Source organism: Lepisosteus oculatus, chromosome 27, assembly GCF_040954835.1.
Source record: "Lepisosteus oculatus isolate fLepOcu1 chromosome 27, fLepOcu1.hap2, whole genome shotgun sequence".
NCBI lineage: Eukaryota > Metazoa > Chordata > Actinopteri > Semionotiformes > Lepisosteidae > Lepisosteus > Lepisosteus oculatus.
Genome location: NC_090722.1, coordinates 7,254,371 through 7,280,601, shown reverse-complemented (window position 1 = coordinate 7,280,601; position 26,231 = coordinate 7,254,371). Strand labels below are relative to the sequence as shown.

General features: G+C 61.8%; 1 protein-coding gene across 1 annotated transcript in view; it reads right to left on the bottom strand.

Annotated features, from left to right (window-relative positions):
- ash1l (ash1 (absent, small, or homeotic)-like (Drosophila)) overlaps nt 1–25,242 on the bottom strand; it is a 31,891-nt gene extending 6,649 nt beyond the window's left edge. The window contains exons 1-23 of the mRNA XM_069185526.1: nt 24,925–25,242; nt 24,730–24,880; nt 20,262–24,554; nt 17,701–18,457; nt 16,811–16,987; nt 15,212–15,306; nt 14,202–14,275; nt 13,982–14,027; nt 13,778–13,886; nt 13,484–13,690; nt 12,382–12,528; nt 12,203–12,311; nt 10,995–11,144; nt 9,375–9,445; nt 8,816–8,979; nt 7,968–8,120; nt 7,662–7,716; nt 6,505–6,637; nt 6,030–6,281; nt 4,925–5,011; nt 3,259–3,349; nt 2,169–2,307; nt 1,897–2,069 (exon numbers count right to left, since the gene is read on the bottom strand). Coding sequence (XP_069041627.1) covers nt 1,897–2,069; nt 2,169–2,307; nt 3,259–3,349; nt 4,925–5,011; nt 6,030–6,281; nt 6,505–6,637; nt 7,662–7,716; nt 7,968–8,120; nt 8,816–8,979; nt 9,375–9,445; nt 10,995–11,144; nt 12,203–12,311; nt 12,382–12,528; nt 13,484–13,690; nt 13,778–13,886; nt 13,982–14,027; nt 14,202–14,275; nt 15,212–15,306; nt 16,811–16,987; nt 17,701–18,457; nt 20,262–24,554; nt 24,730–24,880; nt 24,925–25,242 — 7,951 coding nt within the window. The remainder of the gene's footprint in view (nt 1–1,896; nt 2,070–2,168; nt 2,308–3,258; nt 3,350–4,924; nt 5,012–6,029; nt 6,282–6,504; nt 6,638–7,661; nt 7,717–7,967; nt 8,121–8,815; nt 8,980–9,374; nt 9,446–10,994; nt 11,145–12,202; nt 12,312–12,381; nt 12,529–13,483; nt 13,691–13,777; nt 13,887–13,981; nt 14,028–14,201; nt 14,276–15,211; nt 15,307–16,810; nt 16,988–17,700; nt 18,458–20,261; nt 24,555–24,729; nt 24,881–24,924) is intronic.
- Between the last annotated feature and the right edge of the window lie 989 nt (nt 25,243–26,231).

Here is a 26,231-nt window from a genome sequence, read left to right as displayed (position 1 = left end):
GAGACAGACAGACACACTGTCAGACAGTCATGCACATAGACACAGACAGACACACACTGTCAGACGGTCATGCACATAGACACACAGACAGACAGACACACTGTCAAGACAGTCATGCACATAGACACAGACAGACACACACTGTCAGACAGGCATGCACATAGACACAGACAGACACACACTGTCAGACAGGCATGCACATAGACACAGACAGACAGGCAGTCAGACAGTCATGCACATAGACACAGACAGACACACACTGTCAGACAGTCATGCACATAGACACACAGACAGACAGGCAGTCAGACAGTCATGCACATAGACACAGACAGACAGGCAGTCAGACAGTCATGCACATAGACACACAGACAGACAGGCAGTCAGACAGTCATGCACATAGACACAGACAGACACACACTGTCAGACGGTCATGCACATAGACAAACAGATAGACAGGCAGACAGGCAGTCAGACAGTCATGCACATAGACACAGACAGACACACACTGTCAGACGGTCATGCACATAGACACACAGACAGACAGGCAGACAGGCAGTCAGACAGTCATGCACATAGACACACAGACAGACAGACACACTGTCAGACAGTCATGCACATAGACACACAGACAGACAGACACACTGTCAGACAGTCATGCACATAGACACACAGACAGACAGGCACACAGGGACACCGTCAGACAGACGGACAGGGACACAAACTCCTGGTCAGACAGGCATGCACATAGACACAGACAGACACACACTGTCAGACAGGCCTGCACATAGACACACAGACAGACAGACACACTGTCAGACAGTCATGCACATAGACACAGACAGACACACACTGTCAGACAGGCATGCACATAGACACAGACAGACACACACTGTCAGACAGGCATGCACATAGACACAGACAGACACACACTGTCAGACAGGCCTGCACATAGACACAGAGACAGACAGACACACTGTCAGACAGGCCTGCACATAGACACAGAGACAGACAGACACACTGTCAGACAGTCATGCACATAGACACAGACAGACACACACTGTCAGACGGTCATGCACATAGACACACAGACAGACAGACACACTGTCAAGACAGTCATGCACATAGACACAGACAGACACACACTGTCAGACAGGCATGCACATAGACACAGACAGACACACACTGTCAGACAGGCATGCACATAGACACAGACAGACAGGCAGTCAGACAGTCATGCACATAGACACAGACAGACACACACTGTCAGACAGTCATGCACATAGACACACAGACAGACAGGCAGTCAGACAGTCATGCACATAGACACAGACAGACAGGCAGTCAGACAGTCATGCACATAGACACACAGACAGACAGGCAGTCAGACAGTCATGCACATAGACACAGACAGACACACACTGTCAGACGGTCATGCACATAGACAAACAGATAGACAGGCAGACAGGCAGTCAGACAGTCATGCACATAGACACAGACAGACACACACTGTCAGACGGTCATGCACATAGACACACAGACAGACAGGCAGACAGGCAGTCAGACAGTCATGCACATAGACACACAGACAGACAGACACACTGTCAGACAGTCATGCACATAGACACACAGACAGACAGACACACTGTCAGACAGTCATGCACATAGACACACAGACAGACAGGCACACAGGCAATCAGTCATGCACATAGACACACAGACAGACAGACAGGCAGTCAGACGGTCAGGGATACAAATTCTTGTTCAGACAGGCGGGGACTCTGCCCGTATCACCTGTGCCCAGTGCGGTATCACCTGTGCCCAGTGCGGTATCAGCTGTGCCCAGTGCGGTATCACCTGTGCCCAGTGCGGTATCACCTGTGCCCAGTGCGGTATTACCTTTGCAGTAGGTGTAGAGGTCCAGCACGCAGCAGGTGCCCACCACGGCCTCCAGGGGGATGATCTCGTACAGCGGCACGCGGAACAGCTCGTTGTGGTAGAAGCGCCGAGAGGGCGAGTGGTGCGTCTCGTGGGGCCGGAAGTAGTGGTGCCCGAAGGCAAAGCGCTCGCCCCTGGACAGACAGAGAGAGAGGGAGCGCTCAGGGTTCGAGACGGCGTCCCCCTGGCGTCCCGCTGGCCCCCCGCGCCCCCCCCACACCCCCCTCGCTCACTTCTCGTTCTTCCACAGCTTCTCGATGCGGAAGATGTCCAGCTTGTCCCGGTTGATGTGAGACAGGAGGCGGTAGGACTGGCGGACCGGCTGGCCGTCCGGCGTGCGCCGGCTGTCCCGCATCAGGTACACGCAGTCACCTGGGCCGGGCAGAGAGGGGACAGGTCACTCACCGAGCCCAGCGCAGCGGCTCTATCCCGTACAGGGTCTCGGGGGAGCCGGAGTCTATCCCAGCAGGCAACGGGAGCAAGGCAGGATACACCCTGGACGGGACACCAGTCCAGCACAGGGCAGACAGACACAAGACACAGACACACCAAGGCCCATTATCCCAGAAGCCAATACACCTACCAGTACTGTGGGAGGAGACAGGAGCTCCTGGAGCAAACCCATGCAAACACGGGGAGAACAGACAAACTCCGCACGGACAGCACCCCAGGGATGGAACCCAGGTCCCCGGAGCTGCGGGGCACCAGTGCTGACCACTGGAACGCTGCATGCCATTAACCAAGTCAGAGAGTGTCTAAGGACTGGAGTTCTTTCAATTCACGCAACGGTACACTTTAATTGATGAAACTGAAAAATTGATAAAAAGGCGTGAGAGACAGGTGGGAGACTCGGTAAAGGCAGGCTGTAGTGCCCATTGACCAGCAGGTGGTGCTCTTTCCTCTGGATCAGCATTTCTAATCCAATGCCTCAGTACACCAACTGAGGACACTATGCTTTACAAAGCACTGACTTTCTGACTACTGATCCCAGATCCCAGGACACTGTCAGGAAGAGTAGGAGTGTTAATACTGGTGTCCTGACGACTGGTCACTACTGACCCCAGGACACTGTCAGGAAGAGTAGGAGTGTTAATACTGGTGTCCTGACGACTGGTCACTACAGACCCCAGGACACTGTCAGGAAGAGTGGGGTGTGGACCCTGGTGTCCTGACGACTGGTCACTACAGACCCCAGGACACTGTCAGGAAGAGTGGGGTGTGGACCCTGGTGTCCTGACGACTGGTCACTACAGACCCCAGGACACTGTCAGGAAGAGTGGGCAGGCGAGAGAGGAAAGCTGTAATCTCAGACAGGTGTCCTACCCTGGTGCAGCAGCAGGTCGTCCCTCAGCAGGCAGATGTAGTACACAGAGCCGGACTGGGCATAGCTGGGCTGGGGCAGCATGGGCACCTCCTGCAACACACGAACACACAGCAAGCCCCGGTCAGCGGACACACCGGAGCTCCACGCGGACTGCAGCTCGGGTTCGAGACTGGCCAGGTCCGCCTCTCTCTTTCCTTCGTGCAGCAGCACGTATACAACCAGAACACCCCCCCCCCCCCCCGAGACCCTCCTATCCCCCCTCTTAAACAAGCCAAATCAATTGGAAGTGTATGTATGCAACGGATTACGATCGTAGTCATAGAGCAGATATAGTAGTTTACAGCATACAAATACAATTTAATAATAATCCAATACAGGGAACACAGGAGATGCACAGCTCTTACAAACAGTCTCCTCTGTCTCTAACTGCACGAATCAAAGAATCATTCTGGTCTTAATATTATAATTAATAAGAATTGCTTACACTTATAAAGCGCTATTCTGGACACTCCACTCAAAGCACTTTACAGGTAATGGGGACTCCCCTCCACCACCACCAATGTGTAGCCCCCACCTGGATGATGCGACGGCAGCCATAGTGCGCCAGAACGCTCCCCACACATCAGCTATCAGTGGGGAGGAGAGCAGAGTAATGAAGCCAATTCACAGATGGGGATTATTAGGAGGCCATGATTGATAAAGGCCGATGGGAAATTTGGCCAGGACACCGGGGTTACACCCCTACTCTTTTCGAGAAACGCCCTGGGATTTTTAATGACCACAGAGAGTCAGGACCTCAGTTTTACGTCTCATCCGAAGGACGGCGCCTGTTTACTTATATACTTGCCAGACCGTTATCCCACCACTAAACGTGCTCAAAATCTCGATTTCCAGCTCCAGATCAGGCACTGCTTGCGACGTGCCCTTGACCTCTGTGCTTGCCTCTTTCACCATCACACTTGTTTCGGTTTGTGAGCCACAGCGAGAGTGACGCTGATGAAGAGCACCGGCCCGCTGCAGGGTCAGGAGAGAGCTCCCACAGCCGACCTCGGGGGCATGCCGCCCCACGTTTGAATTTGTCAAATTTCCCACGTTCTTTTATTTTTCCATTATTGACTGCTTATCCACAAATTAAGTGTAAAAAGATTTCGCGTAAAACACGAGCCTGCTGTGCTTCCTATTAAGAGCTCCTGGGAAAACACAGCTGGGAAGTCACAAGGGGGCGATGTTGTGCAGTAAACAGAGAAGATCCTAAACCAGCTCAAGGCCACTCCCATACAGAGACATGGCCAATAGTGCACCATCCCACTGGGCATTCTCAGGCACAATGATTATTGGACCCTGACTGGACCAGTGATCTCTGGACTGTAGGGTTACAGTATTACCCGGCCCAGACTGGACCGGTGACCTCTGGACTGTAGGGTTACAGTATGACCCGGCCCAGACTGGACCAGTGATGTCTGGACTGTAGGGCTACAGTGTGACCCGGCCCAGACTGGACCAGTGATCTCTGGACTGTAGGGTTACAGTGTGACCCAGCCAAGACTGGACCATTGATCTCTGGACTGTAGGGTTATAATATTCCCTAAACTCTTCTTTCATCCATTAATACAGCCTCATATCCGAGATCGTGAGAGAGAGTCTGAGAGAGATGAAGGGGTTTACCCTGTCCACAGGTCTGGGGTCACACTGTTCACACAGGTAATGCTCCACATCAGCATTGACCCTCATGCAGTCGCAGTGCTGCCATACCTGGAGAGAGAGAGGGGTTAATACAGACACACTGACTGACTGGACACTCCAGTACATTAACACTGCACTGAGAGAGAGGGGTTCATACAGACACACTGACTGACTGGACACTCCAGTACATTAACACTGCACTGAGAGAGAGGGGTTCATACAGACACACTGACTGGACACTCCAGTACATTAACACTGCACTGAGAGAGAGGGGTTCATACAGACACACTGACTGACTGGACACTCCAGTACATTAACACTGCACTGAGAGAGAGGGGTTCATACAGACACACTGACTGGGCACTCCAGTACATTAACACTGCACTGAGAGAGAGGGGTTCATACAGACACACTGACTGACTGGACACTCCAGTACATTAACACTGCACTGACAGAGAGGGGTTCATACAGACACACTGACTGGACACTCCAGTACATTAACACTGCACTGAGAGAGAGGGGTTCATACAGACACACTGACTGGACACTCCAGTACATTAACACTGCACTGAGAGAGAGGGGTTCATACAGACACACTGACTGACTGGACACTCCAGTACATTAACACTGCACTGAGAGAGAGGGGTTCATACAGACACACTGACTGGACACTCCAGTACATTAACACTGCACTGAGAGAGAGGGGTTCATACAGACACACTGACTGACGGGACACTCCAGTACATTAACACTGCACTGAGAGAGAGGGGTTCATACAGACACACTGACTGACTGGACACTCCAGTACATTAACACTGCACTGAGAGAGAGGGGTTCATACAGACACACTGACTGACTGGACACTCCAGTACATTAACACTGCACTGAGAGAGAGGGGTTCATACACACACACTGACTGGACACTCCAGTACATTAACACTGCACTGAGAGAGAGGGGTTCATACAGACACACTGACTGACTGGACACTCCAGTACATTAACACTGCACTGAGAGAGAGGGGTTCATACAGACACACTGACCTCTCCCCCCCTCCCTCTTGTTCTGCCCCCCTCCCTCTCTTCTCACCATGCATTTCTCGCACTGGATCATCAGCCCCTCATCCTTGTACATTCCACAGATGCAGCGGATGATGTCATCGTGGTTGTCATGGTGACCGGAGGGAGCATCACGGTCAAGCGAGTCGCTGCTGTCAGCTTCGCTGCCCGTTTCTCCCACAATCTCGTCGATCTGGACAGCTGCCTCATGCCGCGCCCCATAGTAGGCCTTCCGCAGACGGCACACATCACGACCCACTGAGGACTTCCTGCCATAATACTTCTGTACAGAGGGGAGAGAGGGGTTCATACAGACACACTGACTGACTGGACACTCCAGTACATGAACACTGCACTGAGAGATAGGGGTTCATACAGACACACTGACTGACTGGACACTCCAGTACATTAACACTGCACTGAGAGAGAGGGGTTCATACAGACACCCTGACTGAATGGACACTCCAGTACATTAACACTGCACTGAGAGAGCGACCTCTGCTGACCTCTGCGTTGCGGAAGACTTTGAGCATGTCGGTGTCGAATGTCTCCACTGTCTTATAGTGACCAGTCAGGATCTGCTTTTCTATAGTGCTGAGGTCCAGTGGGTCAGACACCTTCTCATAGTACTCTGTGTTCCTGTTGGGCACAAAATACACCGACTCATTGCTGCACAACAGCACACACACACACAACACAGATGCACTGCTACAGAGCAAAGTTCTGTCCAACAAACCCTACACACACCCGCACACCCCCACACACCCCCCCACACCCCCCCACACCCCCACACACACCCCCACACACCCGCACACCCCCACACACCCCCACACCCCCCACACACCCCCACACACCCCCCCACACCCCCACACACCCCCACACACCCCCACACACCCCCACACACACCCCCACACCCCCCCACACACCCCCACACCCCCACACACCCGCACACCCCCACACACCCCCACACACCCCCACACCCCCACACACCCCCACACACCCCCACACCCCCCCACACACCCACACCCACACACCCCCCCACACCCCCCCACACACCCGCACACCCCCACACACCCCCACACACCCCCACACCCCCACACACCCCCACACACCCCCACACACCCCCACACCCCCCCACACACCCCCACCCACACACCCCCACACACCCCCCCACACCCCCACACACCCGCACACACCCCCACACCCCCACACACCCCCACACACCCCCACACCCCCCCACACCCCCACACACCCCCACACCCCCACACACCCCCACACACCCCCACACCCCCCCACACACCCACACCCACACACCCCCACACACCCCCACACCCCCCCACACACCCGCACACACCCCCACACACCCACACCCACACACCCCCACACACCCCCACACACCCCCACACACCCCCCCACACCCGCACACCCCCACACACCCCCACACACCCCCCCACACCCGCACACCCCCACACACCCGCACACACCCCCACACCCCCCCACACACCCCCACACCCCCACACCCCCCCCACACCCCCCCACACACCCGCACACACCCCCACACCCCCACACACCCCCACACACCCCCACACACACACACCCCCACACACACCCCCACACACCCCCACACACCCCCACACCCCCACACACACCCTGCTGCACTCACCGCTTCCGGGAGGGCAGGCTGAGCAGAGGCGCGGCGAGGGGCTGGCTGTCCGAGTCTGAGGAGAGGACAGGACAGCTGGCCTTACTGGACAACACTGACCAATACTGACCAGCACCGATCAACACCGACTGCCGCTGTTCGACACTGATCGACACTTACTGACGCCGAATGACACTGAACACCGCTGACCACTGTCCAACACTGACCGCCACTGACCAGTGCTGACTGACACCAATTGCTGCTGACCACTGCTGACTTACACTGACCGCTGTTGACCACTGCTGACCGACGCTGACCCATACTGACCTTTGTAGCTGATGATCATGTCGCAGATCTCCTTGAAGATGTGGGCCAGCCGGGCGGTCCTGGTCACCTCCGTGTTCTCCTCGGCCGCCGCCAGGCGCCGCGTGCGCACGGAGCGAGAGGTCTGCAGCGCTGAGAACTGCGTCAGGAACACGTCTGTGTGGACACACGGATTGTCCACACAATGCCTCCCCCTCGGGGCTCTGGGGCTCCTGCCTCCTTCCCTCCCTGCTCCCCATCGCTCTGGGGCCCCTCTCCTCTCTCCTCCTCGCCCTGGGGCCCCTCTCCTCTCTCCCCCTCGCCCTGGGGCCTCTCTTCTCTCTCCTCCTCGCCCTGGGGCCCCCCTCCTCTCTCCTCCTCGCCCTGGGGCCCCTCTCCTCTCCTCTCTCCTCCTCACTCTGGGGCCCCTCTCCTCTCTCCTCCTCGCCCTGGGGCCCCTCCCCTCTCTCCTCCTCGCCCTGGGGCCCCTCTCCTCCCCCCTCCTCGCCCTGGGGCCCTCTCCTCTCTCCCCCTCGCCCTGGGTCCCCTCTCCTCTCCTCTCTCCCCCTCACCCTGGGGCCCCTCTCCTCTCTCCCCCTCACCCTGGGGCCCCTCTCCTCTCTCCTCCTCACCCTGGGGCCCCTCTCCTCTCCTCTCTCCCCCTCACCCTGGGGCCCCTCTCCTCTCCTCTCTCCCCCTCACCCTGGGGCCCCTCTCCTCTCTCCTCCTCACCCTGGGGCCCCTCTCCTCTCTCCTCCTCACCCTGGGGCCCCTCTCCTCTCTCCTCCTCGCCCTGGGGCCCCTCTCCTCCCCCCTCCTCGCCCTGGGGCCCCTCTCCTCCCCCCACCGCCCTCGGGCCCCGCGCTGCTGACCTGACTTGATGTTGCCGTCGTCGCGGATGACGCTGCCCCAGCGGGTGTACACAGACAGGCCGCTGTCCCTCTCGCGCTCGCTGGCCTGCTTCAGCATCTCCTGCTTCTCGCGCACGCGCTCCCAGCTCCGCACCAGGAACACGCGGTGCTTCAGCACGAAGTTCCTGCCGCACACAGAGCGCCCTCCTCAGGTACCGCACCGCGGGATGGCGGGGTAACGGGGAGTCCACACTGTGTGGTGTGGGGGTGTGAGGGTTTCCAACTGTGTGGCGTCGGGGTGTTCACGCTGCACGGTGTCGGGGTGTTCACGCTGCACGGTGTCGGGGCGTCAGGGTGTTCACGCTGCACGGTGTCGGGGCGTCAGGGTGTTCACGCTGCACGATGTCGGGGCGTCAGGGTGTTCACGCTGCACGGTGTCGGGGTGTCAGGGTGTTCACGCTGCACGGTGTCGGGGCGTCAGGGTGTTCACGCTGCACGGTGTCAGCTTGCCTAGACTGTGCGGTATTGGGGTGTCTGCACTGCGCGGGGTCGGGCTCTCGGAAGAGCGCACTGTCATTACCTCTCTCTGTTTGACATCGGCTTCATGTGCAGGTGAGGGGAGAACTTTCCGCTGTCACTGGAGTCCTCCTCCTGGAAGAAAAAATAACAATGGTGCTCTTTAACCACCCTTTAACCTTTTGACCTCCTGTGGCCTTTGACCTCTGACCTCCAGCAAACCCTGACCTCAGAACACCAGTTACCTTCAATCTTTATCCACCTTAGACATCCGACTGCTGTTGTTTTTTACTCTCTCTTTGAGCTTTAACAAGATGCCCTCTTTAGCCCTTTACAGACATGCATTAATATAACCGACAAAGTAGAAAACTAATAAAGTAATTTGAACTTCCATGTGTTTGTGTAAGAGTGTCGAGTGTATTCCTTGAGGGCATTGTCATTCCAGCTCAGATTTTGGGTAATGAGTGCATCTAGCCAGTTACTGACTGAACTGGACCAGAATAACAGCTTCTCCCAGCTCTTCCAGTGCTGCTGCTGTAGAGAGACCTGGAAATCCTTCAGAGAAACATCTTCCAGGACCAGGACTGGACACCAGCCCTGTAGACACACAGGTCCTCCAGGACTGGACACCAGCACTGTAGACACACAGGTCCTCCAGGACAAGGACTGGACACCAGCGCTGTAGACACACAGGTCCTCCAGGACTGGACACCAACGCTGTAGACACACAGGTCCTCCAGGACTGGACACCAGCACTGTAGACACACAGGTCCTCCAGGACTGAACACCAGCACTGTAGACACACAGGTCCTCCAGGACTGGACACCAGCACTGTAGACACACAGGTCCCCCAGGACTGGACACCAGCACTGTAGACACACAGGTCCCCCAGGACTGAACACCAGCGCTGTCGACACACAGGTCCTCCAGGACCAGGACTGAACACCAGCGCTGTCGACACACAGGTCCTCCAGGACTGAACACCAGCGCTGTAGAAACACAGGTCCTCCAGGACTGGACACCAGCACTGTAGACACACAGGTCCTCCAGGACCAGGACTGAACACCAGCGCTGTAGACACACAGGTCCTCCAGGACTGGACACTAGCGCTGTAGACACACAGGTCCTCCAGGACCAGGACTGGACACCAGCGCTGTCGACACACAGGTCCTCCAGGACTGGACACCAGCACTGTAGACACACAGGTCCTCCAGGACCAGGACTGAACACCAGCGCTGTCGACACACAGGTCCTCCAGGACTGAACACCAGCACTGTAGACACACAGGTCCTCCAGGACCAGGACTGAACACCAGCGCTGTCGACACACAGGTCCTCCAGGACTGGACACCAGCACTGTAGACACACAGGTCCTCCAGGACCAGGACTGGACACCAGCACTGTAGACACACAGGTCCTCCAGGACTGAACACCAGCGCTGTCGACACACAGGTCCTCCAGGACTGAACACCAGCGCTGTAGACACACAGGTCCTCCAAGACTGAACACCAGCGCTGTAGACACACAGGTCCTCCAGGACCAGGACTGGACTATGCTCATTACCACAGTGTCCAGTGCCCAGCCCTCTACTCCTACAGTAGTCAGTGTCCATGCAGAGTGCCCAGTGCCAGAGAGGACACGGCTCAGTGCCCAGCTCCTCGGTCCTACACTGGAGCAGTTCTCACCCGTTTCTTCAGCTGGTGTTTGGACTTGCGCTTCTCCTTCAGCCTCCCCGGCCGGCGGTGAGCGCCCCCCTTCCCCGGCAGGCCATTCACGCGCTGGCTCTTGCCCCCGATGATGCCCCGACAGCGCTCCGAGCCACACTTACACACTTGCTGCAGAGAGAGGGGAGAGTGAGAGGAGAGGGAGTGAGTCACCTGTTTTCACTGCCGAAGGAGAGAGGGAGAGAGTGTGTTGCTGGGTGTTGAAGGAGTGAGAGGAGAGTGAGAGGGTGTGTTGCTGGGTGCTGGAGCAGCGAGAGGAGAGAGTGATAGAGGAGAGAGTGAGAGAGAGTGTTGCTGGGTACTGGAGCAGTGAGAGGAGAGAGTGATAGAGGAGGGTGAGAGAGTGTGTTGCTGGGTGTTGAAGCAGCGAGAGGAGAGAGTGATAGAGGAGGGTGAGAGAGTGTGTTGCTGGGTGTTGAAGCAGTGAGAGGAGAGAGTGATTGAGGAGGGTGAGAGAGTGTGTTGCTGGGTGCTGGAGCAGTGAGAGGAGAGAGTGATAGAGGAGGGTGAGAGAGTGTGTTGCTGGGTGTTGAAGCAGCGAGAGGAGAGAGTGATAGAGGAGGGTAAGAGAGTGTGTTGCTGGGTGTTGAAGCAGTGAGAGGAGAGAGTGATTGAGGAGGGTGAGAGAGTGTTGCTGGGTGCTGGAGCAGTGAGAGGAGAGAGTGATTGAGGAGGGTGAGAGAGTGTTGCTGGGTGCTGGAGCAGTGAGAGGAGAGAGTGATAGAGGAGAGAGGACAGAGAGTGTTGCTGGGTGCTGGAGCAGTGAGAGGAGAGAGTGATAGAGGAGAGAGGACAGAGAGTGTTGCTGGGTGCTGGAGCAGTGAGAGGAGAGAGTGATAGAGGAGAGAGGACAGAGAGTGTTGCTGGGTGCTGGAGCAGTGAGAGGACAGCGGGAGACTCGCCTGTTTCTCGGTGTTGATGGAGTGAGAGGAGAGAGTGATAGAGGAGAGAGGACAGAGAGAGTGTTGCTGGGTGTTGAAGGACTGAGAGGAGAGAGTGATAGAGGAGAGAGGACAGAGAGAGTGTTGCTGGGTGCCGGAGCAGCGAGAGGACAGAGGGAGACTCGCCTGTTTCTCGGTGTTGAAGGAGTGAGAGGAGAGAGTGATAGAGGAGAGTGAGAGAGAGTGTTGCTGGGTGCCGGAGCAGCGAGAGGACAGAGGGAGACTCGCCTGTTTCTCGGTGTTGAAGGAGTGGAAGTTGTAGTCGTACGTGAGCTCGGTGCCGCTGCTCATGTCCTTGAGTGCGAACAGGCCGATGCGGTAGACCCCGTTGACGGACCTGGGGGAGGAGGCAGGGTCAGCAGGCAGAGGGGCCCGCGGCGGGCTCACCCACGGGGGCACACACTCACCACTTCTGCATCTCACAGTTGGGGTCACAGCTGTGATTGATGAACCGCGCCTCGTTGCCCATGCGGTAGCTGTCGATGACCATTCCGCTGTCCAGGTTCAGGCAGTAGTGGTCATTGTGAGTATGGTACTGCTCAATCATGCGGTTCCTGAACGACACACATGCACTCTTACTGAATCACCGTGTGCACACGACTCACAGAGCACTACACAGATACTATAAGTGTGTGCTCTCCCTGTCCAGCTGTGTCCACCTCAGGTGTGCTCTCCCTGTCCAGCTGTGTCCACCTCAGGTGTACAAATCTCAGCTGTGTGCTCTACCTGTCCAGCTGTGTCCACCTCAGGTGTGCTCTACCTGTCCAGCTGTGTCCACCTCAGTACAAATCTCAGGTGTGCTCTACCTGTCCAGCTGTGTCCACCTCAGTACAAACCTCAGGTGTGCTCTACCTGTCCAGCTGTGTCCACCTCAGGTGTACAAATCTCAGGTGTGCTCTACCTGTCCAGCTGTGTCCACCTCAGGTGTGCTCTACCTGTCCAGCTGTGTCCACCTTAGGTGTACAAATCTCAGGTGTGCTCTACCTGTCCAGCTGTGTCCACCTCAGGTGTGCTCTACCTGTCCAGCTGTGTCCACCTTAGGTGTGCTCTACCTGTCCAGCTGTGTCCACCTCAGTACAAACCTCAGGTGTGCTCTACCTGTCCAGCTGTGTCCACCTCAGTACAAACCTCAGGTGTGCTCTACCTGTCCAGCTGTGTCCACCTCAGGTGTGCTCTACCTGTCCAGCTGTGTCCACCTCAGTACAAATCTCAGGTGTGCTCTACCTGTCCAGCTGTGTCCACCTCAGTACAAACCTCAGGTGTGCTCTACCTGTCCAGCTGTGTCCACCTTAGGTGTGCTCTGCCTGTCCAGCTGTGTCCACCTCAGTACAAATCTCAGGTGTGCTCTGCCTGTCCAGCTGTGTCCACCTCAGTACAAATCTCAGGTGTGCTCTGCCTGTCCAGCTGTGTCCACCTCAGTACAAATCTCAGGTGCGCCCTGCCTGTGCAGGTGCTCCACCCATGAACACCCTGAGCTGCATGTCCCACTGCCCTCGACCTGTGCCCTACCTGAACTCCTGCTCGCTCACCACCTCCCCCAGGTACTCGATGATGAACTGGCCCGAGCGCAGCGACTCCTTGGTGCGGATCCCCCAGCCCTTGCCTTCAGCCCGGAAGCGCTCCAGGCACTGCACCCACTCGTGCCTCTGGATGCGCTGGTTGTCACACTGGTCTCCGCAGGGGCAGGTGTTGGGGGAGCACTCGGCAAAGATCATCCTGGACGGGGGACAGAGCGCGTCAGAGGAGTGGGGGGTCAGAGGGGCGCGGCGCGAGCGGGGGGCCGTGGGGTGCGGCGAGCGCTACCTGTTCAGACAGTCGTCAATGCAGCCCTTCTCGGCCTCGTCCTCCGACCTCTTGCAGCTGCAGGTGGTGGCTTCGTAGCCGGAGAGCGGCTTCACGTCCACGTACACATCTGGGAGACGGGCAGACGGGGGGGGGGGGGGAGAGGTGAGTGAGGGCCGTCGCTGGCACCTGGCAAGACTGGCAGCAAGACTGAGGCTTACTCACTGGATCTGATCTTCTTGTACAGAGGGACGTCAGGCTTCTTGTAGAGCTGAGGGAGAGAGAGAGGCAGACATGGCCACAGTCACTGGCGCAGCTGCATCAGCTGGAGACCGGGAGACTGAGGAGGGCGGAGTCAGACCCTCATGCTGTACATTTTATTTTTATTAACAATCCCACTAACTGTCACTAGCGCCACCACAAAAACGCTGCCATCAGGTCTTACCTGGTTGTGTTTCCACTGCCACAGGATGTCATACGGCAGCTGGAAATCAATTCTCTTCTGTCTCAGGTACTTCCCTGAAAGACCGAAAGGATCTGGTCACACACAGCAGGAGACACAGGTGCAGACACAGGCGGGCACAATCTCAGGTACAGACGCAGGCGCAGGTGGGTGGGAGTCTCAGGTACAGACAGGTGCAGTCGCAGGCGCAAGTGGGTGGAGTCTCAGGTACAGGCAGGTGGGTGGAGTCTCAGGTGCAGACGCAGGCGCAGGTGGGTGGAGTCCCAGGTACAGAGAGGTGCAGACGCAGGGCAAGTGGGTGGAGTCTCAGGTGCAGACGCAGGCGCAGGTGGGTGGAGTCTTAGGTGCAGTCGCAGGCGCAGGTGGGTGGAGTCTCAGGCGTAGACAGGTGCAGATGGGTGGAGTCTCAGGCGCAGGTGGGTGGAGTCTCAGGTACAGACAGGGTCAGACGCAGGCGCGGGTGGGTGGAGTCTCAGGCGCAGACAGGTGCAGGTGGGTGGAGTCTCAGGTACAGACAGGTGCAGAAGCAGGTGCAAGGGCAGGCACAGGAGCAAATGAGGATACAGACTCAGGAGCAGGGGAGGAGGGGGATATAGACGCAGGGGCAGGAGCAGGGGAGGAGGGGGATATAGACGCAGGGGCAGGGGAAGAGGGGGATACAGACGCAGGGGCAGGAGCAGGGGAGGAGGGGGATACAGACGCAGGGGCAGGGGAAGAGGGGGATACAGACTCAGGGGCAGGAGCAGGGGAGGAGGGGGATATAGACGCAGGGGCAGGAGCAGGGGAGGAGGGGGATATAGACGCAGGGGCAGGGGAAGAGGGGGATACAGACGCAGGGGCAGGAGCAGGGGAGGAGGGGGATACAGACGCAGGGGCAGAGGAAGAGGGGGATACAGACTCAGGGGCAGGAGCAGGGGAGGAGGGGGATACAGACGCAGGGGCAGGAGCAGGCGCAGGGGCAGACGCAGGTACACGCAGGCAGGCAGACTGACCGACGTGAATCGGCGCAGGGAAGAGACCGTACTCGTGCTCCCCAGGCGTGTATTCCAGCCGCTCCTTCTTCAGCTGCAGGAGCTGGCTCTTAGGACTGGAGAGGGAGACAGGGGGACAGAGACAGGAGTGAGCACAGCTCAGTTCTCATTACTCCTCTTTCACATGTATTCCCTGCGCACTCTCTCTCACTCCTGCCCGTATTCCCTGCGCACTCTCTCTCACTCCTGCCCATATTCTCTGCGCACTCTCTCTCTCACTCCTGCCCGTATTCCCTGCACACTCTCTCTCACTCCTGCCCGTATTCTCTGCACACTCTCTCCCTCTCACTCCTGCCCGTATTCCCTGCGCACTCTCTCTCACTCCTGCCCGTATTCCCTGCGCACTCTCTCTCACTCCTGCCCGTATTCCCTGCACACTCTCTCTCACTCCTGCCCGTATTCTCTGCACACTCTCTCTCTCTCACTCCTGCCCGTATTCCCTGCACACTCTCTCTCACTCCTGCCCGTATTCTCTGCACACTCTCTCTCTCTCACTCCTGCCCGTATTCCCTGCGCACTCTCTCACTCCTGCCCGTATTCCCTGCACACTCTCTCTCACTCCTGCCCGTATTCCCTGCACACTCTCTCTCACTCCTGCCCGTATTCTCTGCACACTCTCTCTCTCTCACTCCTGCCCGTATTCTCTGCACACTCTCTCTCTCTCACTCCTGCCCGTATTCCCTGCGCACTCTCTCTCACTCCTGCCCGTATTCTCTGCACACTCTCTCTCTCTCACTCCTGCCCATATTCCCTGCACACTCCCTCTCTCTCACTCCTCCTCGTATTCCCTGCGCACTCCCTCTCTCTCACTCCTCCTGGTATTCCCTGCACACTCCCTCTCTCTCACTCCTCCTGGTATTCCCTGCACACTCCCTCTCTCTCACTCCTGCCCGTATTCCCTGCACTCTCCCTCTCTCTCTCTCCTGCCCATATTCCCTGCACACTCCCTCTCTCTCACTCCTGCCCGTATTCCCTGCACACTCCCTCTCTCTCACTCCTCCTGGTATTCCCTGCACACTCCCTCTCTCTCACTCCTGCCCGTATTCCCTGCACACTCCCTCTCTCTCACTCCTGCCCATATTCCCTGCACACTCCCTCTCTCTCACTCCTGCCCGTATTCCCTGCGCACTCCCTCTCTCTCACTCCTCCTGGTATTCCCTGCACACTCCCTCTCTCTCACTCCTGCCCGTATTCCCTGCACACTCCCTCTCTCTCACTCCTGCCCGTATTCCCTGCACACTCCCTCTCTCTCACTCCTGCCCGTATTCCCTGCACTCTCCCTTTCTCTCTCTCCTGCCCATATTCCCTGCACACTCCCTCTCTCTCACTCCTGCCCGTATTCCCTGCACACTCCCTCTCTCTCACTGCTGCCCGTATTCCCTGCACACTCCCTCTCTCTCACTCCTGCCCGTATTCCCTGCACACTCCCTCTCTCTCACTCCTGCCCGTATTCCCTGCACAATCCCTCTCTCTCACTCCTGCCCATATTCCCTGCACTCTCCCTCTCTCTCCTGCCTGTGTCCTGTGGGCTTGTCTGCTGTAAGTGAGAGGGTCACTCACTCCGCAGTCTTGTACACGTCGGAGTAGAGCCCCGCTCTCTGGTACTTCTTCTTGGGGGGGCGAGCTGACCGCTTCTCCCGCTGGCTGGAGGGCTGCGACAGGGGTGGGGCCTGTTCCTCTGGTGGCTTTCTTGAGTCCTCCACTGAGGCCTGACCTTCTGGTGGGCTCTCCAGCGCACTGGAGAGAGAGAGCAAGATGAGAGAAACTGTCATAGGACACGCCCTGGACCCTCCCACACCGACAGAGGACACGCCCTGGACCCTCCCACACCGACAGAGGACACGCCCTGGACCCGCCCACACCGACAGAGGACACGCCCTGGACCCGCCCACACTGTCAGAGGACACGCCCTGGACCCTCCCACACCGACAGAGGACACGCCCTGGACCCTCCCACACCGACAGAGGACACACCCTCAACCTCCCCCACACTACCAGAGGACACACCCTCAACCCTCCCACACCGACAGAGGACACGCCCTGGACCCTCCCACACTGTCAGAGGACACGCCCTGGACCCTCCCACACTGTCAGAGGACACGCCCTGGACCCTCCCACACTGTCAGAGGACACGCCCTGGACCCTCCCACACTGTCAGAGGACACGCCCTGGACCCTCCCACACTGTCAGAGGACACGCCCTTGACCCTCCCACACCGACAGAGGACACGCCCTGGACCCTCCCACACTGTCAGAGGACACGCCCTGGACCCTCCCACACTGTCAGAGGACACGCCCTGGACCCTCCCACACTGTCAGAGGACATGCCCTGAACCCTCCCACACTGACAGAGGACACACCCTGGACCCTCCCACACCGACAGAGGACACGCCCTGGACCCCCCCACACTCACAGAGGACTCCCCCAGTGGTACTGCACAGGGGCGCCGTACCTGCGGAAAGAGTGCAGCTCCTCCTGCGTCAGCCACTCCGTCTGCGGGGGCTCCTCCCCCTCGCCGGGGGGCCACCGTTTCCTCTTGACGCCCTTCCGGTGCTGTCCCTGCACCACGGCCTCGATGATGTCCGCCACCGTGTCCCCCAGGGCGCGGGCGGGGCCGGCGGGGCCTGGGGGGCCGGTGGGGCCGGCGGGGCTGGCGGGGCTGGCGGGGCTGGCGGGCGGCGGGTGCTTGCGCGGTCTTCCCGGGCGCCGCTTCACCATGTTGTTGCCGGTGCGCGCCTGGCGCTGCAGCTTCTTGGCCTTGAGGATCTTGTTGACGTGGTACAGGCTGCGCTTGGTGGACAGCACGCGCTCGAACCTGGAGCCCGGCAGGCTGGGGAGGGGCTGGGGGGGCTGCTGGGGCGCCGCGGAGCAGGCGGCCGCCTCCGACCCCCCCGCCCCACCTCCTCCCCTACTGGGGTCGGGGCAGCCGGGCGGCCGGCCCGAGGGGCTGTCTTGCCGGTTGGCCCTCTCTCGGCTCGGGGGCCTCCCGGGGCCCTGGGCGCCCCCGCCGGGCGCTGCCATGCAGAGCCGGGCAGCTGTGCCGTCGGCTCCGCCGTCGTGGTGGCAGTGCAGGAGCCGGGGGGGAAACTGGGCCATCTGGAGGATAGACTGCTGCTGCTGGTGATGGTGGTGCTGGTGCTGCAGTACCATCTCCGGGCAGTCGGGGGCGCCAGAGCGCGCCCCTCGGGTCTGGACACCACCTGCGAGCCCTGCAGACGAGACAAGACGGCAATGAGCTGGCGGCCTGTGCTGGCCAAGGAGGTGCGGGTGCTTTGTATAAAGAGCAAGAGAAGGGGCGAGCAGGAAGAAAGAGGGGGGACAGAGAGAGGGGCAGGGCAGTGGGGCGCGAGCACACCTCTGAGGATGGTCAGAGAGAGGGGGAGGGGGGACAGTGAGTCACCACAGGGTTTTTCCCACAGTCAGCGTGAGTCTGCGTCCGGGAAGCGGATGGGGGCGGGGGCGGCTGGATGACTGTGGGCACATGTGTGTTTGGTTAGTCAGAACGGGGGCTGCCAGGCACGTCTCAGCTTTCAAACAGCAGCTCTGACCCCGGTCCTGCTCTCACACAGTCTCTCTGCCCCGCCAGCCTGACCAGACTGGACTGTAAGCACTGGACCTGCTGTCCTCCTGGTGTAAACGGCCCTGTGCCTCAACCACTGGACCAGCTGTCCTCCTGGTGAAACAGCCCTGTGCCTCAACCACTGGACCAGCTGTCCTCCTGGTGTAACAGCCCTGTGTCTTATCCACTGGACCGGCTGTCCTCCCGGTGTAACAGCCCTGGGCCTCAACCACTGGACCCGCTGTCCTCCTGGAGTAACAGCCCTGTGCCTCAACCACTGGACCAGCTGTCCTCCTGGAATAACAGCCCTGTGCCTCAACCACTGGACCAGCTGTCCTCCTGGAGTAACAGCCCTGTGTCTTAACCACTGGACCAGCTGTCCTCCTGGTGTAACAGCCCTGGGCCTCAACCTCTGGACCAGCTGTCCCCCTGGTGTAACAGCCCTGGGCCTCAACCTCTGGACCAGCTGTCCCCCTGGTGTAACAGCCCTGTGCCTCAACCACTGGACCAGCTGTCCTCCTGAAGTAACAGCCCTGTGTTCACCACTGGACCAGCTGTCCTCCTGGTGTAACAGCCCTGTGATCAGAGGAGAGATCTCAGACCCGAAGAAGGCTCCACAACCAAAGTGTTGTTTTCTTTCTTCTCCGTTCAGCATGGAATAAACCTCTTACTGGTACTTGTTCCATCAGAGGAGAGAGCCTACGCACACCAGCGCACACCTGACCGGACTGTGGACAAGCTCTGCTGTCGTCTCAGGTCCCAGAGGGCCGGACCACAGTGACTGCTGGGAGACTGGTTACTGAGCTGTGTTACCCAGGGAGCTGCTCCCAGGGGTCTCTGCCAAGCGGCCCAGCTCACTTCCTGCGCTGAGCCACTCTCGCACAGCACACCGCCAGCTCCGTGCTCTCCGACTCTTGATGATGCCACTGAATTTCTAAACAATTCGTAATCACCAATCGCTTTTTTTTTTTTCCTCTCCAGAGTTTTGAGTCACCAAAGCTAAAATCTCCTCTGACACCTGCACTGTCAGGACCGCAGCTCCTCGTCCACACTGCAGCCCACCAGAGGGAGGACTGGCGCAGCTCTTGCTCGCAAACTACTGGACTGTAGGGTTACAGTGTGACCCAGACTGGACCAGTGATCTCTGGACTGTAGGGTTATAGTGTGACCCGGCCCAGACAGGACCAGTGATCTCTGGACTGTAGGGTTACAGTGTAACCCAGTCCAGACTGGACCAGTGATCTCTGGACTGTAGGGATACAGTGTGACCCAGACTGGACCAGTGATCTCTGGATTGTAGGGTTACAGAGTGACCCAGACTGGACCAGTGATCTCTGGACTGTAGGGTGACAGAGTGACCCGACCCAGACAGGACCAGCGATCTCTGGACTGTAGGGTGACAGAGCGACCCGACCCAGACAGGACATACACACGAACACTAACGCCCTCCTCACCTGGCAGCTCTCTTCTGTCAGCGGACGAGGGGCAGTCCTTCCTGAGCGCCCGCTCCAGTCCGCAGAAGCGCCCCTCAGCCGGGCTGCCCGCCCCCCTCCGGCGGCCCAGGCCCGGGTTCCGGCTCAGGGCGCTGGCGAACAGGTTGGTGTGCGTGGGGGCCCCCTGGGGGGCCAGGGGCTCCTCTTCGCTGTCGGAGCCGGCGGCGGCGGCGGGCGCAGAGCTGGGCGCCGAGGCGAAGGCGGAAGAGGCGCCCCCAGCCCCGTCCGCGGCCGAGGAGCCGGGGGGGCCGGCGTAGTCGCCGCCCAGGAGCCGGGGGCTGGACTCGGGGGTGCCGCCCCTGCGGACCCAGGGCTCCAGGTGGTGGTGGTGCCCGCGGGCGGCGGCGGGGGTCAGGTAGGGGGCGGCCAGGCAGCCGTGCCCCTCCTTGTGTTTGCAGCGCTCGGCCGAGGAGGAGGAGGACGAGGAGGGGGAGTTGGCGGCGGCGGCGGCGCCCTCCTTGCCGTAGCGGTAGCGGCGCAGGGAGTCCAGCGCGCCGGCCCCGCCCCCGGCCCCGCCCCCGGCCCCGCCCCCCGCGGCCCCCTCCTCGCCGCGCCGCTCGCGGTGCTTGTGCCGGTGCTTGTGCTTGTGCTCGTGCAGCCAGCCGTAGGACAGCTCGGGGGGCACGGCGGGGTACGCCAGCAGCGGGGAGCGCCCGGCCGCCCCCAGGAAGGCCTCCTGGCGCAGCAGCTTGTGTTTCTTCTTGTGGAACTTGGCGGGGTTGAGCAGCAGATGGGGGGCGTGGTGCATGTAGGAGGGGGGCGGCCCCAGCGGGGAGGGGAAGGAGGGGGAGTGGGGCGGGGGCGGCGGCGGGGGCGGGGGGTGGGGGTACAGGGGCGGCGGGTAGCTGCGGTAGTAGCCCAGGCCCAGGGGCGCGGTGCCCAGGGCGGGCGTGGAGTAGGGCAGGCTGTAGGAGGGGTGGTAGAAGGGGAAGCCCAGGCCGTGCACGAAGGGCACCTCGGCCACGGCCTCGCGCAGCTTGGGCGGCCGGCCACGCTTCTTCTTCAGGTCCGGCTTGCGCACGTAGTGCAGGGAGTCGCAGGGGTAGGCCGGGTGGGGCGAGTAGTAGCCGCTGAAGTTGATGCGGAAGATGGTGGGCAGGAGGTCCCGGGGCAGGTAGTGGTGGGGGGCGGCGGGGTGGCCCCCGGGGACCCCCGGGGCCCCCAGCCCCAGCCCCGCCGCCGGCCCCGGCAGCCCCCCGCCGCCGCCGCCCAGCCCGCGGTGCGCGATGCGGACCTGGCCGAGCCGCGCGATGACGTCCTCCAGCTGGGCCAGGAAGTCGGGGTCCTGCCTCCGCGCGCGCAGCTGCAGGTACTTCCTCTTGCGCTTGCGCTTCTGCCGCTTCAGCTTCTCGTACCCGGGGCAGTCGTGGCCCCGCCGCTTGCACTTGTGCTTGTGCTTCTCCTTGTGGCTCAGCACCGCCGCCGCCGCCGCCGCGGTGGCGGGAGGTCCCGGGGCGGGCCGGTGGTGGCCCCGGGGCTCCGGGGAGGCCCCCGGCCCCAGCGGGGAGGGCGCGGGGGAGGGGCGGTCCAAGAGGACGGAGTGCCGCCGCCGGCGGGCCGCCAGCCCCGCCCCGCCCCCCGCGGCCATCCCCAGCGCCAGCCCCGCCCCCGAGCAGGGCCCCGCCCCCAGCCCGGCCCCGCCCAGCCCCGCCACGCCCTTCTCGGCGCGGTCGGAGGTGCTGTTGTTGTCGGTGCCGATGCCGCTGTCGCTGGGCACGGTCTCCTCGCTGTGCGACTCGCTGACGGGGGAGGGCGTGGCCTCCTTCAGCTCGGCCAGGTGCGCGGGGGAGGTGGGCAGCAGGGCCGGCGGGGGCGGCGACAGCTTGCGGTAGTGGTAGTGGTGCCGGTAGTGGTGGTGGGCCCGGCAGGACTTCTTCAGCGGGCCCAGCAGGGAGGGGGCCAGGGGCGAGGCGGGCGCCAGGGCGCCCAGGGGGCGGGGCGAGGCCGAGGGCGGGGGCAGCTGGAAGGCGTGGCCGCAGTGCGGGTGCGGCAGGAAGTGCACGGCGCCCGGCTCCACGAAGCCCGCGTCGCTGCTGACGGGGCTCTGCCCGCCGCTGGCCCCCGACGACTGGGAGAAGGAGGGGGAGGGCAGGACCTCGGGCGCGGAGGCCGGCGGGGGCTGGGAGGCGCAGGAGGCCGGGGAGGAGGCCGAGGCCGAGCCCGAGGACGGGGGCAGGAAGGAGTCGGGCGCCGCGCTGGCCTTCGGCTTGCGCCCGCGCCGCTTGCCCATGTAGATGGTCCCCTTCTTGCTGACGTTGATCTGCTGGCCCAGCTTGCCGCCGAAGGTGGCGGCCAGGGAGGAGAGGGGGGAGCCCTGGCGGGAGAGCGCCGCCCCGGAGTCACACTGCCCCAGCCCGCCCCCTGGCCCTGCTCCTCCTCCTCCGCCGCCGCTGCCGCCGCCGCCTGCCCCCGCTCGCGAGGGGCCGCCCCCCGCCCCGGCGCCCGCGCCCCTGGGCCCCGGCCCGAGCAGGATCTGGTTGAGCAGCCGCCTGCGCTTCAGCGTCTTCATCTTGTTGATCTTGCGGATGATGGTCTTCATCAGCAGCTGGCCGTTGCCCTTCCTGCGGAACCGGCGCTCCGCCTCGGGCCCCTCGTCCGGCCCCCCGCCGCCGCTGCAGCCCTCGGGGTCCAGCGTCGGGGGCTGCCCCTCCTGGGGCAGCGTGGGAGGCAGCCGCTTGGGGCGCCCCCGCTTCCGGGGCAGCGGTTTCGGGGGGTGCAGGTCGATCTCGGGCTGCAGCACGGGGGGGTCCTGCTCCTCCTTGCTCTTCAGCAGGGAGAAGACCTTGGAGGGCGGGATCTTGAGGGGGCGGTGGGGCGGGGGGCCCTCCAGGCGAGGCATCTTGGATTTGGGGCGCCCGCGCTTCTTGGGGGGCATGAAGAGCTGGCGGGGGGGGGAGGAGGACGAGTGGGCGCTGATGGGGTTCGGGGGGCGCCCCACGGGCCGGGGCTTGGGGGGCGGCGAGTCGGGGGGCCGCAGGAGGGGGCTCTGGAGCTTGCGCAGCTTGGGGAGCGGGGCGTCCCCTCCCTCGCCCGCCTCGTCCTCGGAGGTGTCCCTGTGGGGGCGCGGGGGGGCCCGTGTCCACCGCGGCCGCCGGCCCTTGCGCTTCTTCAGCGGCTTGCAGTCCTGCGCCAGGGGGCGGGGCAGGGCGGCGGCCAGGGGGGCGGGGCTGGGCTTCAGGGCGAGGGAGGGCGGGGGCGCCGTGGCGACGGCCGCCAGCGGGGGAGGGGGCAGCTGCTGCTGCTGCTGCTGATGCCTTTCGCCGCCGGGAGTCTCAGCCGCCGTCGCCACGGCGATGCCAGCGCCGTGGCTGGGGCTCCTCTTGCACGGGCTGCCGCTGCCACACCTGCCACTGCCCCCAAAGGGCAGCACCCGGCACTCCTGCTTGTCCCCCGGGGGCGCAGGCGGGGGGCACCTGGTGCTCAGGTCGCGAGGAAAGTCCCGGTCTCTTTCGGGGGCCTCCGGGATGTGGGGGATCCCGCGGCTGGGGGTCGGAGGGAGCGCCGGCGGCCGGCGGCTGCATGTCTCTGGGCCGGAGGAGGAGCCTGACGAGGGGCAACAGGAAATGAGCACCGGCGGCTTGACAGCGGTGCTGATGCTGCTGCTGTTGTTGTTGTTGCTGTTGCCGCCGGCAGCGGAGGCGGCCGTCGCCGCGGCGACGCCCTCCCTCCCCCGTTCGCCCCCGCCCTCGCCGGGCTCGCCGGGCTCCTTCCTGGGGGGGGCGGAGAACTTCTCCAGCACGCTGTCCCGGCCCTGCCGGGCCCCGGGCGGGCGGCCGGGGGTCCGCAGCAGCGACAGGGCCCCCAGCTCGGCCGCGCCCGCGGGGGGGTCGGCGCGGGGCAGGTCCCTGGGGGTCGCGGGGTGGCCGGAGGGGGCAGCCCCCCCGGGGGGGCCGGCGGGGGCGAGAGGGGCTTGCGGATCTTGGCCTTGGAAGACTTGGAGGGGGGGCAGGTGGCGATGAGCTGCGCCAGTTTCTCGGTCACCGTGGGCGCCCCCCCGTTCAGCAGCGTCCTCTCGCGCGGCCCCTCGGGCTGGGGGGACACGGCCTTCGCAGGCGGGAGGCCGTCCGGCTTGAGGTCCTGGGCGAGAGGCGCGGGGGGCCCGGCCGCGGGCGGGGCGGGGGGCAGGCCGGCCGGCGGGGCAAGCTTGTCTTGGGGGGGCAGCTTGCCATCTCCCTCCGTCCGCTGCTGGCTGGGGGGTCTCTCGGCACTCTGCTCCACCTTCGCCTCCGACTTGCGCGCCAGTTTCGGGGGAGCCTGTGGGGGACACAAGCAGGGTTACTGCTGACCTCCCTCGCAGCCCCCTGCTGTCGTCTGGAGGAGAGAGGGGGAGGAGCGGAGAGAGGAGAGAGAAGAAGGGAGAGAGGGAAAGTAGAGAGGAGACGAGCGAGAGCAAGAAAAATGGGGAAAGACAGAGAAGAGGGATTCTCACCCGTTTGGGCAGGACGCTGGCAGCCAGGGGCCCAGGGACAGATGTTGGGGGCACAGGGGTGGCCACGGAGGAGCAGGGGGGCGGCGGTGGCACGCTGGGGGCGGGACTGTGAGCCCTGTCGTCTGTGGGCACGGCTCTGGGCAGCCCGTGGCTAACGCCCCGCCCGGTCGCCCGGGGGCCCCGGCCCTGCCTGACGGAGGTCTTGATCGCGGGCCGGCACACGTAGTTCTCCAGGATCTTGGGCGGCTTCTTCATGCGCTTGGCCTGCAGCCCGATCTTCAGCTTCACGTTGCCCTCCGAGAAGTTGGTCTCCTTGATGGAGAACTGCTGCGGCTGCTGCTCGCTGCCGCCCCCTGTGGCAGCCTCCGGTACTGCGCCCGGCTCCCCTCGGCTCTCCCGCTCCTCCTCCTTCCCGCCCAGCCCCTCCTTCTCCTGCTCCCCCGGCGGCGCGGGCGGGGGCGGGGGGGGGCCCTCGGGGGCGGCGGCAGGCCCCCCCGGGCTCCTCTGCTCCATGCGCGAAGCTGGGGGGGGGCTGTCGCTGTGGACAGGGCGAGGGGGAGCCGGTCCCAGGCCGCAGGACAGCTGTCGGTCTTGGGAGGGGGGAGAGGGGGAGGGAGGGAGGGAGGGAGGGGGAGGGGGGCCGAGGTCTCCCTCTCGCGGGGTCTCTGCTCTCGGCCACACCAGACAGACAGGCAGGCAGACGGACCAGCAGCCCCACGGCAACCTGCAATGACAGGGGGGGGGGGAGAGATGGAGAGGGGGGAGTGAGAGACCCCCCAAGGAGCCCTGCACACCAGAGGTCCGCTACCCGGCCCGGCATCGGGGTCCGGGTCGGTTTCCCACGGACAGCTTCGGGCTCGGGTTCGGGTCTGTCTTTTGAAAAGCGAAAACGAATTATTCCGACTCCATGCTGTAAGTTTGTTTCAACGAGAAGACGTTCGTATCTCGTGTCTGTATGTCACTTGTACAATAAACACCCGTCTGCTGGCCTGTGAGGCGCGAGGACGCGGAGGGTAGGTAGAACCAGTCAGGCCTGCGGGGATCTTCGCTGGGCTGACAGCGCGCGCGGGTTGAGCAGGCGCCTACCGCGGTAATCAGCCGTTTCCCCACTTCCAGACGGACTACAGGTCTACAGCACACCAGCCTGCCTCTCCACTGCCCACAGCAGCCCAGCAGGGCAGCGTGAAACTGCGTCCGTGAGAGCCCGCCTGCGTGCCTGTGTGTCCACTCCCTCGAGAGTGACCGATTCCGGGTTCAGGGTTCAAATCTGGCAGTACCATTCAGGCTCGGCCGGGTCGGGTCTCAAGGCCTCGGGTACGGTACCTCGACGGCACACACAGTTCTGTAAACACATCCCCCATGTGCAGAGACAAACTCCTAACACTGTGCAGGGCTGAATGAGGCCAATACCCATTACTAATCAATATACAGCAGAGAGCAATCAAGTACTGGGCACTCCTGAGAAACACTGACCAGAGCTCCTTCCAGCACAAGGCCCTGCT